This window comes from Ctenopharyngodon idella, chromosome 5 (genome assembly GCF_019924925.1).
Source record: "Ctenopharyngodon idella isolate HZGC_01 chromosome 5, HZGC01, whole genome shotgun sequence".
Classification (NCBI taxonomy): domain Eukaryota; kingdom Metazoa; phylum Chordata; class Actinopteri; order Cypriniformes; family Xenocyprididae; genus Ctenopharyngodon; species Ctenopharyngodon idella.
In genome coordinates, this window is record NC_067224.1 from 5,676,210 (window position 1) to 5,690,249 (window position 14,040).

Here is a 14,040-nt window from a genome sequence, read left to right on the forward strand (position 1 = left end):
GTTCCTGTGCTCCTGAAACCATTCCTGAACCATTTTTGCTTTGTGGCAGGACGCATTATCCTGCTGAAAGAGGCCACAGCCACCTGGGAATACCGGTTCCATGAAAGGGTGTACATGGTCTGCAAAAATGCTTAGGTAGGTGGTACGTGTCAAAGGTACATCCACATGGATGGCAGGACCCAAAGTTTCCCAGCAGAACATTGCCCAAAGCATCACACTGCCTCCACCGCCTTCTTCCCATAGTGCATCCTGGTGCCATGTGTTCCCCAGGTAAGCGACGCACACGCACCCGGCCATCCACGTGACGTAATGAAAATGTGATTCATCAGACCAGGCCACCTTCTTCCATTGCTCCGTGGTCCAGTTCTGATGCTCACGTGCCCACTGTTGGTGCTTTTGGCGGTGGACAGGGGTCAGCATGGGCACCCTGACTGGTGTGCAGCTATGCAGCTCCATACGCAACAAACTGTGATGCACTGTGTATTCTGACACCTTTCTATCAGAACCAGCATTAACTTCTTGAGCAATTTGAGCTACAGTAGCTCGTCTGTTGGATCGGACCACATGGGCCAGCCTTCGCTCCCCACGTGCATCAATGAGCCTTGGCCGCCCATGACCCTGTCGCTGGTTCACCGCTTTTCCTTCCTTGGACCACTTTTGATAGATACTGACCACTGCAGACCGGGAACACCCCACAAGAGCTGCAGTTTTGGAGATGCTCTGACCCAGTCGTCTAGCCATCACAATTTGGCCCTTGTTAAACTCACTCAAATCCTTACGCTTGGCCATTTTTCCTGTTTCTAACACATCAACTTTGAGGACAAAATGGTCACTTGCTGCCACATATATCCCACCCAGTAACATGTGCTGTGATGAAGAGACAATCAGTGTTATTCACTTCACCTGTCAGTGGTCATAATGTTATGCCCGATCGGTGTATATATATAAGTATTAGTTCAAGGGTGTGCACACTTATGCAGTTAGTTATTCCATTCCAAATGTGCAAAAGTTCTGATATGATTTACCTTTGCTTCATTTCATACCTCACAAAAACCAGCTGTTTTAACAGGGGTGTGTACACTTTTTATATCAGCTGTATATACACTACTAATAAAAAACACTAATAAAGCATTACAAAATGTGGCTAAACATAAATCTAATTAGAAGAGCTAAAGTCTGGACGGAGACATCTTCATTACATTTTGGTTTTAGCTGGCTAGAGGGTATATTAACATCATGTTTCTGCTTACAGATGTATTCTGGCCGCAATCAATAGAAACCAAACATCATCACATACATCAGCAATCCTTTTACCACTGCCATATTCTCATCCACAAACATGTACACAAACAGAATAAACAACACAGCTTATACACAAGCGTCAGCTGTCATTCCTGAAGATGAGTGAGATGGAAGACAGGGATTTTTGGGACAGGAGAGGAGGACAGATCTCCAACTCAAAGAAGTCATGCATACAAACATAAAAACGAACAGAAAGGGATGAAAGGCAGAAGGAGCGAGGGACCAAAAGACAGACAACACAAGACAAAAATGATTGATGATTTGAGATGGAGTGAAAATAAAATGTAATAATAATTCTAGAGAAACAAAAAGAAAATAGTGTTGGAAAGATTGTGAAAAAATTATGAGTTTAAACAATAAGAAGGAAGTAGACAGGATTGAAAAGAGAGGGGAGAAGAATTATATTCAGACAGGGTGAAGCAAAGGATAGACAGGAAGAGATAGAGATGGTCTCTAGGCTCCCAGTGCAGTGAGCTCCAGGCACCAGAAGTGAGATGTGACTGAATACATTACAGTCAAACAAGAGGAATGCATATCATAACTCAAGCGGCGCTCTCATCTGCCTCTCAGTCTTTCCCTGCACACATTCGCCAATTAGTCATCCATAGTATGAAACATGAGCTTAGCTAGCCAAACAAACAGCTTTAATTCACACACGCTTTAACAACCACATCGCCATAGGACAGCGCTCATCGAGTGTGTTTGTGTGTTATGTTGTAGAGTCTGGACTGCAGCTCCAGCTGCATGCATGACGAAATAAACCTGCAACAACCTGAACCGCAAACAAGAAATCAATGACAACCATAACTCAAGACATTCAAAGAGAGAGAGTTGAGATAAGAGAAAAGTGAGAAAGCCAGCTATCACACATAAACACACATTCATTCTCACACAGGTTTGATTTGCTATCAAAGTGAGGACATTCCATAGGCGTAATGGTTTTTATACTGTACAATATGTACATTCTATCCCCCTACACTACCCCTACTCCTAAACCTTCCCATCACAGAAAACATTCTGCATTTTTACATTTTTAATAAAACATTGTTTAGTATGTTTTTAAAGCTATTTTAAATATGAGGACTCATGAAATGTCCTCATATTTCATGTTTACGTCGTAATACCAGTGTAATACCCATGTCATTATAAAAATTTGTGTCCTCATAAATCACAAAAATGCGCACACTTTCTCCCTCTCAAATGCACTTCAGTATGTAGTATGTATACTGTAGACCTGTCACAATCATGAGTTTTGTGCTGATGATTAACTGTCATAAAAATATTTGTGATTAACAAATGAATTGGTCATTTACAGTGCCACAAACATGGAATCGCACATAATAAAATCCATATTCAAGTTCCATATGATTTACTTCAATGCTGTGAAAATGTATTAATTATCAATTAATTAATAATGTTTATATAATAAATTATTTTAATATAATATAATATAATATAATATAATATAATATAATATAATATAATGGCAAAATGTGATTGAAATTTAAATGGCACAATTATTGAAGTTATCTCAAATAATTTTGATTAGATCAAATAACCATGATCAGATGATTAATCAATAATCTTGACAAGCCTAGTATACTGTGCACAATATGCTAATTTTCCAACCCAGACTCATGAAAAATGCATGCTTGTGGTGGCATTTTTGCAAAAATGATATTACGTTGCTTCTTGCATGCTTCGCAGCAGTTTCAAAGTCAAATGTCCAGTGAGTGGTGCTAAAAAGTGCATTCAGTTTTCTCTGAAACAGATAAACATGACTGTGCCAACATTTTAGTACAATGTGAGATTGAATCATATTTGCTGATAGATCATTTTTAACAGCTCTTTCTTGACCCATTAGTTGACTGGAAAGACAGATATTTAAGATATTTTACACAAAATTGGAACCCAAATAAAAACTAATGCTAAAAGTTAATTTTCAAGCTATGCCTATTAAACAACAGGCTTTTTTCGACAATAAACTTTTAACATTAGTTTTTATTTTGATTCTAATTTTGTGTATCCTATTTTTTACGCAGTATACTGTGCGCTGTATTAAGTAATATAACATGTAAGTAAGCAATAAGGTACGAGAGGCTGTGCTGTATCATGAATAAGTCACGGCTGAAGGCTGCAACCCCTTCAGTCGTGACTTATTCACAATACAGCTCTAGCCTCGAGCACCTTATTGCTTTTATAAAACGGTTACCACACAATACAAACATTAAAGCCAAAAAATATGTATCAATGCAACTTTCATGCAGTAAACTTTCACTAAAAGTCTTCCTTCCACCCGAAAAAAAATATTCCCTGACCGTGAACAGCAACAGAAGTTACATTATCACGCCATTAGATGGTGGGACTTTATGAGTGTGTCAGTCAATAGCAAAGACTTTTATATTGAAAAGACTGAATTGTTGTGAACACGGAACAAGACGCAACTGACAAATGCTTTGACTAGTGCTGTCAGTCACGGGAAAACCCCTTAACTGTTAAAAGGATAAGATAATACATTGGACATTTAAACCAATTTTTTATTATGAACATAGGACTGACCTGAAGGAAAATGCTGAATGCAGGTAATAAACTCACTTGATCTCTTTCTCACAATACTCTTCTACATAATACAGTATCAATTCAATATCAATTGAGAACATACAGTTTATGTTGCTAAGAGTGGTTGCTAAGGGTGTTGTGAGCGTTGGGTGAAGCGGTCATAGCCGTGTTTTATCGTGAATAAAACACAGCCATTGACCAATCAGAAACAAGGACAGGAACTAACCATTTTATAAATGTATAAACATGCACTATAAGTATTACAACAGAATTCCATTACAAAATTCCATTCTATTCTGAACTGTTCATAGTAAATCACTGACAATCAAACTATTGTGCTAATAATAGTTTGTAATATTTAGTAATATAGTAATATTTACCTGAATTTTTCTTCAATATTTTGCCAGTGTTTCATATGGCGTGCATTCGGCACTTACGTCACTGGTAGATCCAATTGTGCTGGGTTAGACCTAACTCTGAAGTAGGAGCTAATTTAGTCCCCCCAAATGGCGTCCCTATAACTAAAATCATTCCCAGTTCCTGCGGTGTGAACACGTCGAAAAGTGGGTACTTCCTCCAATAGTTATAGGAAGTATGAACACATTTTCTCTCTCTCGCACACATACACACTATTACTTTTCTCCTCTGTGTGTGAGCTCCATCACCCACAGTGGGAGCAAATTCAATGAATATCTACTCCGTCTCATCATGAATATCCTATGGCCCTCATTACCTTTGTCTGAGATATTCAAAGAAGCTCCATCTCCACCAATCAGCCTGACAGCCAAAGTCTTTTAATGTCTTGATTGTGATGCCACCGATGTCTGATTGGATGACACTTACAGTAGGAAGGTTTGATTGATATATACCGGTATTTAACTGGTGTTTTTATGTGAAAACAACTTCTGTATGTAGAATAAGATCAAATCAGTCCTCAAGCACCAACCTCAGTCCAGCAGTGATGTTGATGAAAGTCTGAACTGGACAGATGTTCATGTATCTGTGCGTTTCTGGCCCTGGGGAGATCTGACACAGCAGGCCGCGGTCTCTTCAGCATAACGACAATCTTTTAAGAGCGATGGGGTAGGAGCAGAGGCAGAAAGATCAGTCTCTTTTTACTCTTTTTTTTTTCCAGAGAGATGAATCAAAAGAGAAAGGCCAACTGAAGTAGGGTAAAAGAGTGGGAAGAGCAACTCATACTGTGAGAGAGATAACTAATCTCAACTAATAAAGCCATATCACAGCCCACCATCTCTCATAACAGACATGTGCCTGACTGCAAACAGTGTTTCACTCCTGTTATCAAAACAGTAGTACAGTTAATGTGCACAGTTATAGCAAATAGGTTTAATCCATTGCTATTTTTATGGTTATGAATAAAAACAGTGCAGATATGATTTTTAAAAGCAGCGTAAACAACATTCTTCAAAACTCATCTCATTCATGGTGAGTACATGTATTTCTTTAAGCTGTGACAGGAGAAAGTATTTTAACATTGAAAACACATCAGCTTTACTGCAGTTGTCTGCTGTGAAAGACAGAAAGGATGGAAAGGTTTTCCTTGGTACCACCAGCATCAGATTGCCAGGGCAACCAGCCCAATCTGAAAAGAGATTTTGAACATTTTGCCTGACATCAATGCACTTCCATCTCCAGCTAAATACATCCCAGGAGACTCTACAGATCACAGCGCGCCTGTACACTCAACGGAGAGGATGTACCCAGATAGTATCATAGATACATATCATTTACAGTGCTAAACAACCTGTCCATTAAATGTTTTCCATTTCATTTCTCTGTCGTCTGAGGATATGTCTGGTTAAGATGAATAAACAATTACACTAGCAGTCAAAACATTCTTTATTATTACTTTATTATTATTATTATTTATAGGGATGCACAATATGTCAGTACCATATCAGGTATCGGTATTGGTCTATATCAGATTATTGTGCTAATTTCTCCAATTTTTCCATTTAGATTGCATGCTAACTGTTTTTTTTTTTTTTTTAAACTAATAATTTAATAACACTGTTAAATCTTAAGAATATCCCATTAATATTACATTTTCAATTTTAGGGACTGATTTACTAACAGCTTGTGCCAGCGCAAACCCTTTTTTTGTGTGTGTGTGTTAAAAAACTTTTCTCAGGATTTACTAAAGACAAGCAGTGAAAAATAAGTGCTGAAAAGGCGTGGAAACAATTATCTTTGCGGCTGACCTTATTGCATATGCATTTGTAGGGGTTTCCCTTTCAGATGCAAAATTTATGGGAGGAGAGTATTTAAATGAATTTAAATAAATTGAAAGGTGATTTACTAAGGTTTGCACTAGTCAATTTACTGGTATTTGTGCCATTATTTACTGCCCAAAAAAGCATGTCTTAAACCAGACGCTAATTTGCTCTGATCTTGGTCGATTGCGTTGGTCATTACGCGTCTGTGTTCTTCAATTTGCGCGTTGTCAGTAGATCATGCGCAGAACTTTCCACTCCCATCGGCGCTTTTATGGGATTGCTCTCACGCTAATGTGCCCTGTTTAGTAAATCTATAGTGTTGTGATGCTTAAATTCACCTGTAGCATGTGAAAATAATACATTTCAGGGTTGTTGTTTTTTTTAGACAAAATGTAGTACACATTTTAATATCAAACATTTATCAGTTATTGACCATAACATGAATATTAGCTTAATCGGCTAATTATCATTATCAGCCAAACTTGCCTACTTTTTTTTTTTTTTTTTTTTTTTTTTTACACAATTTTGAATAATAGTTAGTTTATTAAACCCATAAAATAATGCAAAATACTGTATACAAATAATGTAGTGACCAAAAAATGACTTAGGTTGGATTAGGCTAAGTGTGAAATCATTCAAGATCATGTGTTTATGATTCTTGAGATGATGGTAGAAATATTGCTATCCATGACTGAGTGCTTGAGTACAAGACTCGATTGGAACTATAGTCCAGCAAAGAAACAAAAAACCAAAACTGTAAAATGAACCAGGGAGAGAGATTGCCATACTTTTCCATTACAATGCATCCTTCAAAGTGAGCTAAAAGGACTCATAATTGATTAGCATGCCAATGTGATCTATCTCACTCACTTTATCCATCAATCTCTATATCTTTGGAGAAGCCGCAAATGGGGTTAAGCTATAGTGTGTCCGGTTCACACACCCTCACCCAGAAGAGAACACACACACACACACACACACACACACACACACACACTGGTTTCCATGTTTTATGGGGACTTCCCATAGACATAATGATTTTATACTGTACAAACTGTATATTCTATCTACCCATCACAGAAAACTTTCTGCATTTTTACATTTTCAAAGCACTTCATTTAGTATGATTTATAAGCAGTTTTCCTCATGGGGACCAAAAAAATGTCCTTGTGGGGACATTTGGTCCCCATAACATAGGAAATACCAGGTACCCACACACACAAAGGGTATAAACACTATAACCTAAACTAATTTTGACATTTTGTCAGGTTTAGCACACTTTTGGGTATAAATTTGTCCCCAAAATTTAGTTAAGTAGGTACACACACACACACACACACACACAGACTGTCCTGCACTGGTTCACACTCACTGGACGCTGTTCTGTGACCGTCTATTTCATTTCACACAGGATGGCAGACAGACATCCAGAAGACAGCTCAACCATAAATAACATCCTGAGGAAAGCAGATCACGCAACCCATCAAGATATTCCTGTAAACATCTTACATCATTTATCATTTTTCTCTTAGTTTCTTTTTTCTCTTTCAGTTTTCAGTCAAGGCGAATTCTCTCAGATGTCTTACAAGTCCGGCATTGAAGAAGGGCATAAATTTATCAGGAACTCACCAAAAGAGTGGAAGACAGAAAGGTCACTGACTGATTCAATGTTCTCTAAACTCACTTTTACATTGTTTACTCCAGTTTGTTTCAAAGCAAATTACCTCTGCGAACTCCATGTGCAGCATGTATATATCATCATGCTAACAATCACGCACACACAGATGAATCATTGAGTGCCATAAGAGGCTCTTGTTTGTTGTGAATAACTGTGAAGTTGCCATCATCACATTAAATGCAGCTCTGCTATCATTTCCTGCATAATACCTTCATTGTTCTCACAGGGCCATTATGCTTCAGTTCCCTCATTTCACATCAGCAAACAAACACTCTCTGCTGTGATCTTCACATCCATATTTTAGCTATAAAATAACCTGTTTATAAAGATACAGAGAAAAAAGTGAACACACCAGAGTGTAAAATTTCTTATTATGTGCGCTGCTCTAAAATTACATTGAGTTTGCAAACCAGACTGAGTTGTTTTTCTTACCCTTGTGTGGGACATAATGTAGACAAAGCGGCAGACTCTCCAGTGTTTATGAGATGGCTTATATTGCATCAGTGCAAGAAGGATTTCATATGAGGCAGGTGTAGTGTGATTTACAATAATTAATCTGGATACAGGAAACACAGGCACAGAGGAAAGACAATCTGATACATCGGTAGCTAACCAAGAATTCATCTTGATCAACAGAGAAGACATGTTTGTTTAAGTTTTTTTTAAGGAGTCCAAGATCATTTTCAAGTCTATCAAGGCCGAGTCATGTCTGAAGTCAAAAAATCATCTATCTCTAAAAATGTAGTTGATGTTCATGATGTTCAGATGATGTTCATTAAGTAAAACTAACCTAAATTTGAAAGTTGATGTTTAACTTGAAAGAAAAGAGCATGTTATCCTCAATACCATGCACTCTTACTATTTTAGACAAGTTTTTTTTTTTTTTTCAGTAGATGGCGTTTTGTTGAAGCGCTGCTCTGGAATACAATAAATGAGTGCACATATCCACATGGATAGGTTATAAAACAGCTACAGAAAAAGATTATCATATTTCCAAACGAGAGAATTTGAGTTTTCATGTCTGCAGCACAGCTTTGTCTTTAAGGAATGTAGTATTTACCAACTTTTTGTAGGGATGCACTTATCGAAATTCTGCCCGACAACTGATATATGGCCAATATTATAAATCTATACTATTTTGTTAAAAAAAAAAAGGATTCAGTCTCTCTAAACCCCTCCTTTCCAACAGCCTACTCTGCTCTGATTGGTCAGATGGCCCAGTCTGTTGTGATTGGTCTACCACTTACAGTGTGTGTCAGAAATGAAACACCCACTACCATATCTGAATTTCAGCTCTTCCTCAGCACTTGTAAATACAGTGATACGAACAGTAACGATGGCATCAGTTTTATCGTATCAATTCAAGCCCAAGTCCTCATCCTTTGGAAGTGCATGCAAAATACAGTAGATTTGCTTTCGCAGCGCAGAAAACAGCGACTCAAAATGAACCAAACTCTTCCAGACCTCAGCTACAACTACAGTGTTTGAGGGTCAAAGAAGACATTGTTCATGGGCAGCCAATGAAGAGTTGTTATGCAAATTTGTTACATTGTTACGTAGGTATGTAACAGGAAGTGAGACTGGAATTACTGATGGCTCATTTCAGGCATTTCATAATCGGTTCTTTTATTTGGGAAACAATAAGACCAAATGACGTGCATTTGAAATTTTGCATACCTTTTACATTCACAAACAGCTATATTACACTATATAAAAGGTAATATCTGTAAAAGCATAATAGGGGCACTTTAAAAAAGACAGTATACACAATATCTGCCAATAGAAAAGCCTCATGAAGTAGTTCCCTATAATAAGACAGCTGAGCTTGTTTGTTTTTCATAAGTTTTAACAGTTAAAGGGGCAAATGTAGAGAGAAGTTCCCTGAAAAAGAGCGAATTCAAAACCCCTCCTGAGGTACACAAACCCCTGGATGGGAATCACTGAGCTAGAGCCTCATAGTCTAATTATATCTGTTTTGTAGTTTATTTCAGTTTGACAGTCTGACTGACAGAAAATAACAACTGCTCCTACTTTAAAAGCAATGATGAGAGAACGCTTTTCAGTGAGCAAAACAGCACATGAAATATTAAAAATCATCAACTATATGTCTTTCGACTTCAAGCAAACATGCAGAAACTTTAGAGGCTTATTAATTTCCAAACTTTCTCCCACTACAGCAAGAAAACTTTCTTCAAAAGGGTTATTTTGGCAAACATTTAAGAACGAAAAACTTTCTAAAAGCCTCATTTTTGAGAACACAGCATGTTTGTTTGGAAGAAGGCATCTATCTGAGCTGAGGTTGATTACTAGTGTATTACCCTTGAAAAGATGCTTCGGTCAATGCTTAGAGAATACCAATGCAGTCCATTATAGCCTGTGCCCTTTTACATTCTCCACTATTACAGTAGTTTTATGGAAATATCATTACTTTCTAATTAGAACAGGGAAATAAATCAGCGTGAGGCACTTATTTTTTGGCTGTTAAAATTATTTAAGGTTTCTCTGTAAGGATCAATGTAGAGCCCAAAGGCTCAATTAAAACAAGCATTTAAATGTACAGTATTCCCACATCCAATAAAACCTTCCAAGGCCTCAAAAATATCAAGGACAAATTAGAAATCAGTGCACCCAATATACATGCATCTAGCATATAAACATATTTATTTAGCATGAGTGCTTGTCATTGCTTTTGTGCAAGTAGAGTTTGGTGTTGTTTACAGAAGTATTGGCCTGTTGAATGAAGGCCAGTGCTACACGAGGCATGTGGTCACCCCTGAACCGCTGACCTGTGTTAAAGGGCTGTAATTGTCTTTTTACTGCGGTCAGTAAATCTCTGAGTGCCCTCACCGTGCCATCACAACATTCTGGCGATGGTCGTTGCCTAGCAACCAGCGTTGAGAGCAAACACTTCTTTCTTTATTTATTAATTTAGCTTTTGTGACTGATGCGCACTGCAACAAAGTGAGTTCAGATGGATGGGCTGTTTAGTCTGAAAATTCTTCCTGTTCAGAAAATATCTGCATAATAATGTTGGAGGGTGTGCGTTTAAATTAAATGTCTGGCAAATAGCAACCAAAATCATTAATTACATTCACCTGCCCTGTGGAATAATATTTTTGCAAGCCAACCCTGCAAAATCTTGACTGGCTGGACTACCGGTTGGTAGGGTCGAAGTCAACCAGCCCATGAGACACCAAACTGACATCAAAGAACTAGCGGAGACAAAAGCTGACTTTGTTGTCGCCTCACGTCACCTGCGTTTGAGGCCAAAAAGTTGCGCTGCCTTGAACACACTGAAAAGACTACAGCCAATGGCCAACTAGTACCATCCAGCGCCTGCATGAGAGGAATGAACTATCTATATCAGCAGGTGGAAGTAGTCTGTATTAGTCATTCAAGGAAACCGAAACTAGGGCACTGTTTACAACTGGTATTAGATGCGGTTTGGTCGATCGGATCACAAGTAGATGAGGGAGACACATACCCGTTTAGTTTACACCTGGTGTTTTAATCCGTCTCTTTTGTCCACTTTCAACTACTTCTGTCCTGATTTCTTTGAGGGGAGGGTCTATGGATGGGTAAATGTATGTCTTTTTCCAGATCTTTCAATCTAATAATAAATTCAAACAAAATAAGCTCGAACAATTTACATATGAACACGCCTGGAGACAAAGTCTATAGATATTGAAAAAGTTTACTCCTATTACTTGTGAATGGGAGAAACTGCAACGCGCAATATGGTGGAATACGTCCCGCCTTCTAAGTAAAAGAGCCAATCGCTGATTAGTTAAAGTCATTGCGTCACTGCAGCTGCCGTTAGAAGCTCCAGTTCCCATAGAAACCTGAGACTCACGCTTAGGACTGCACATGCGCATTGGCTGGTCTAGCCTGAAAAATAAGCCTTTTTAACGCTATTTAAGAAACAACATTTATGGGATGGTTCATGTCAGATTTTGTTGCTGATTTGAAATATGTTATTTAATTGTGAGTTCGCCAAGCAGTTTATGAGATTTCAGGATTCCCCCATTCAAATAGATAGGACTTGGTCTTGGACGCCCGAAATAGCTGCCCAGAGGCGTTGCAAATATGGCCGCTGAGTCAATAGACTTTGGACTTTGGGACTTTTCCAGAGACGATGGAAATATCAGCTTTCGTTTCTGCTCTGATAGCAGCAAGACCACGCTGAATGCTGTTACTGCATTTTAGAAGTCAGGAATGGTGAGAGAACATTGTGCTTGGTATGTTTTTCATCTTCAACGCAAACTTGGGTCTTCAGCCGACACAGTCTGACTAGCGCGCTTCCCATAATGTTTATGTAGGCGGTCTTTAGTGGCTGTTCGAACGCATTCGACCACATGAGCATATACACCACGAAAGCAATCCGGTCGAATGCGTTTTCGACTACCTCTGGAAGTGGTCAATAGTGGACAAGCTCAAAACGATTTAGACCCCATTTACACCTGTATTTAGCATCATCCACTTGTGATCCGATCGACCAAAATGCATCTTAATACCAGGTGTAAACAGGGCCTAGGATAGTGGATATAGAAACTAAACAAAGAGCTCGCATACCATTGTGAATATGAATCATGTTGGTCAATTGGTTTTTACATTCTTCACTCCAGACGGTCATGTTGTTATTAAAATATTTTCATATTGTAACGCTCAGGTAAGAGCCATTTGTGTGCAATCATGACTTTGTTGTTTGCTTGCTTTCATCATTTTCTTTTTTCTTCTCGTGCACTGATTCGCAAATCAGAAAGATTTCTCTCATTGACTGCCCATATCGATTCAACATGCTCAACTGGACAAAAACCCGCCAACATGACACCTATTGTGCCGACAGTGTAGAACACACCGCAAAAACTGAGCTGAAAGACATTTAACGATGGCCCAACTATGGCTTAATGTGTCACAGCCTTTAGATTTGTTGGTTAGAAGTGCCAGACCACCATGGACCAGCAACCATATTGCAGAAACCAGCTTAACCTGTTACTTCCCCCAGAAGGGATCTGCTCTCAAACATATTGTGCCTGAATTGCAAATAGTGTTTGAATAAACTCTTTCATGCAATTTAATGAAGGTGTAACATGAATCTTTGCATTTCTAATATGAAAAAGCACCTAAATTCAGCTTCAAGTGCTTCATATCACGTCATTTCAAACTGTATCATTCCTCCCCTGCTCTGCCAAAAATGAACAATACACTTCAAACGTGAACACAACAGAATTCAGATGTTATGCCCAAAGCAGTTAGCAGAGCTCCAGCGTTTATCACATGATATTAGAGCGGGAGGTGAGAGAAGGGAGGTCTCTGCTCCTTTCTGAAGATCCCTGCTGTTGCATGCACTCAAAATCACACAGAGTAGAAGATCCAAGGGAAAAGTCAAACTATTCTTCAAACTGAAGTGTGGGAAAGAGATATGTTGGGGTTTTACTAATCTTGCATAGATTTTGGAAAGCTCTCACCATTTCTGTGTGCAATATGCCTCAGATGGTCTATGGGGGTCCTGTCTAAAGCTCAGATTAGGGTTTTACTGACTAGAATCAGTCATGTAATGCTACTCAGCATGGTTCCTCTAAGGGTTGGTGTTTAAGAGCTGATCAGAGGTCAAGATAGTAAGCTGGACACTAACCTGCAGCCATCTGCATGTATCCTGCCAATGTGCAGATCCTCCTCTCACAGGCTCCACTGGGCAGGAAGATGGTGATGATGGCCAGCAGGGAGCTGACTGCCAGCAGAGCACATCCACCTGAACACAGCACCGCACTCGTCTGGAACACACATAATGCACAACACTTTACAGATACTAGTGCTTTTATAAGAGTTCAGAGTGTTTGTGGGCCTTGATTGGATTTTTTTTTTTCAACTCAAGCAATCCAAATTTGATTCTGTTCACAATAAATGAGTTAGTCTAGCTAAGAACGGTTTTAAAAGGATAGTTCAACCTAAAATGAAACCCTGGTGTTGTTCTAATGCAGTATGCCCTTCTTTCTTTTATGGACCACAAAAGGAGAATTTTTAGAAAATCTCCCACGCATGCTCACTCAAAAGTATCACAGAATGATCCCATGCGACACATGCCGTATATTCCAAGTGTCCTGGAGGTATATGATAGGGTTTGGTGAAAAACAAACAGAAATTTAATGTATTATTTAACAAAATTCTTGACCTTGGCTGTTGGGCTTCTCTGCACGGCTACGAATTGTGAGATAAAAAGTCGCAATTACATATTTTTTATTTTTTATTCAGTGATGGAAACAA

General features: G+C 38.6%; 1 protein-coding gene across 1 annotated transcript in view; it reads right to left on the reverse strand.

Moving 5' to 3' along the window:
• LOC127512472 (LHFPL tetraspan subfamily member 7 protein) overlaps positions 1-14,040 on the reverse strand; it is a 170,943-nt gene that overhangs the window by 101,888 nt on the left and 55,015 nt on the right. The window contains exon 2 of the mRNA XM_051893386.1: positions 13,412-13,550. Coding sequence (XP_051749346.1) covers positions 13,412-13,550 — 139 coding nt within the window. The remainder of the gene's footprint in view (positions 1-13,411; positions 13,551-14,040) is intronic.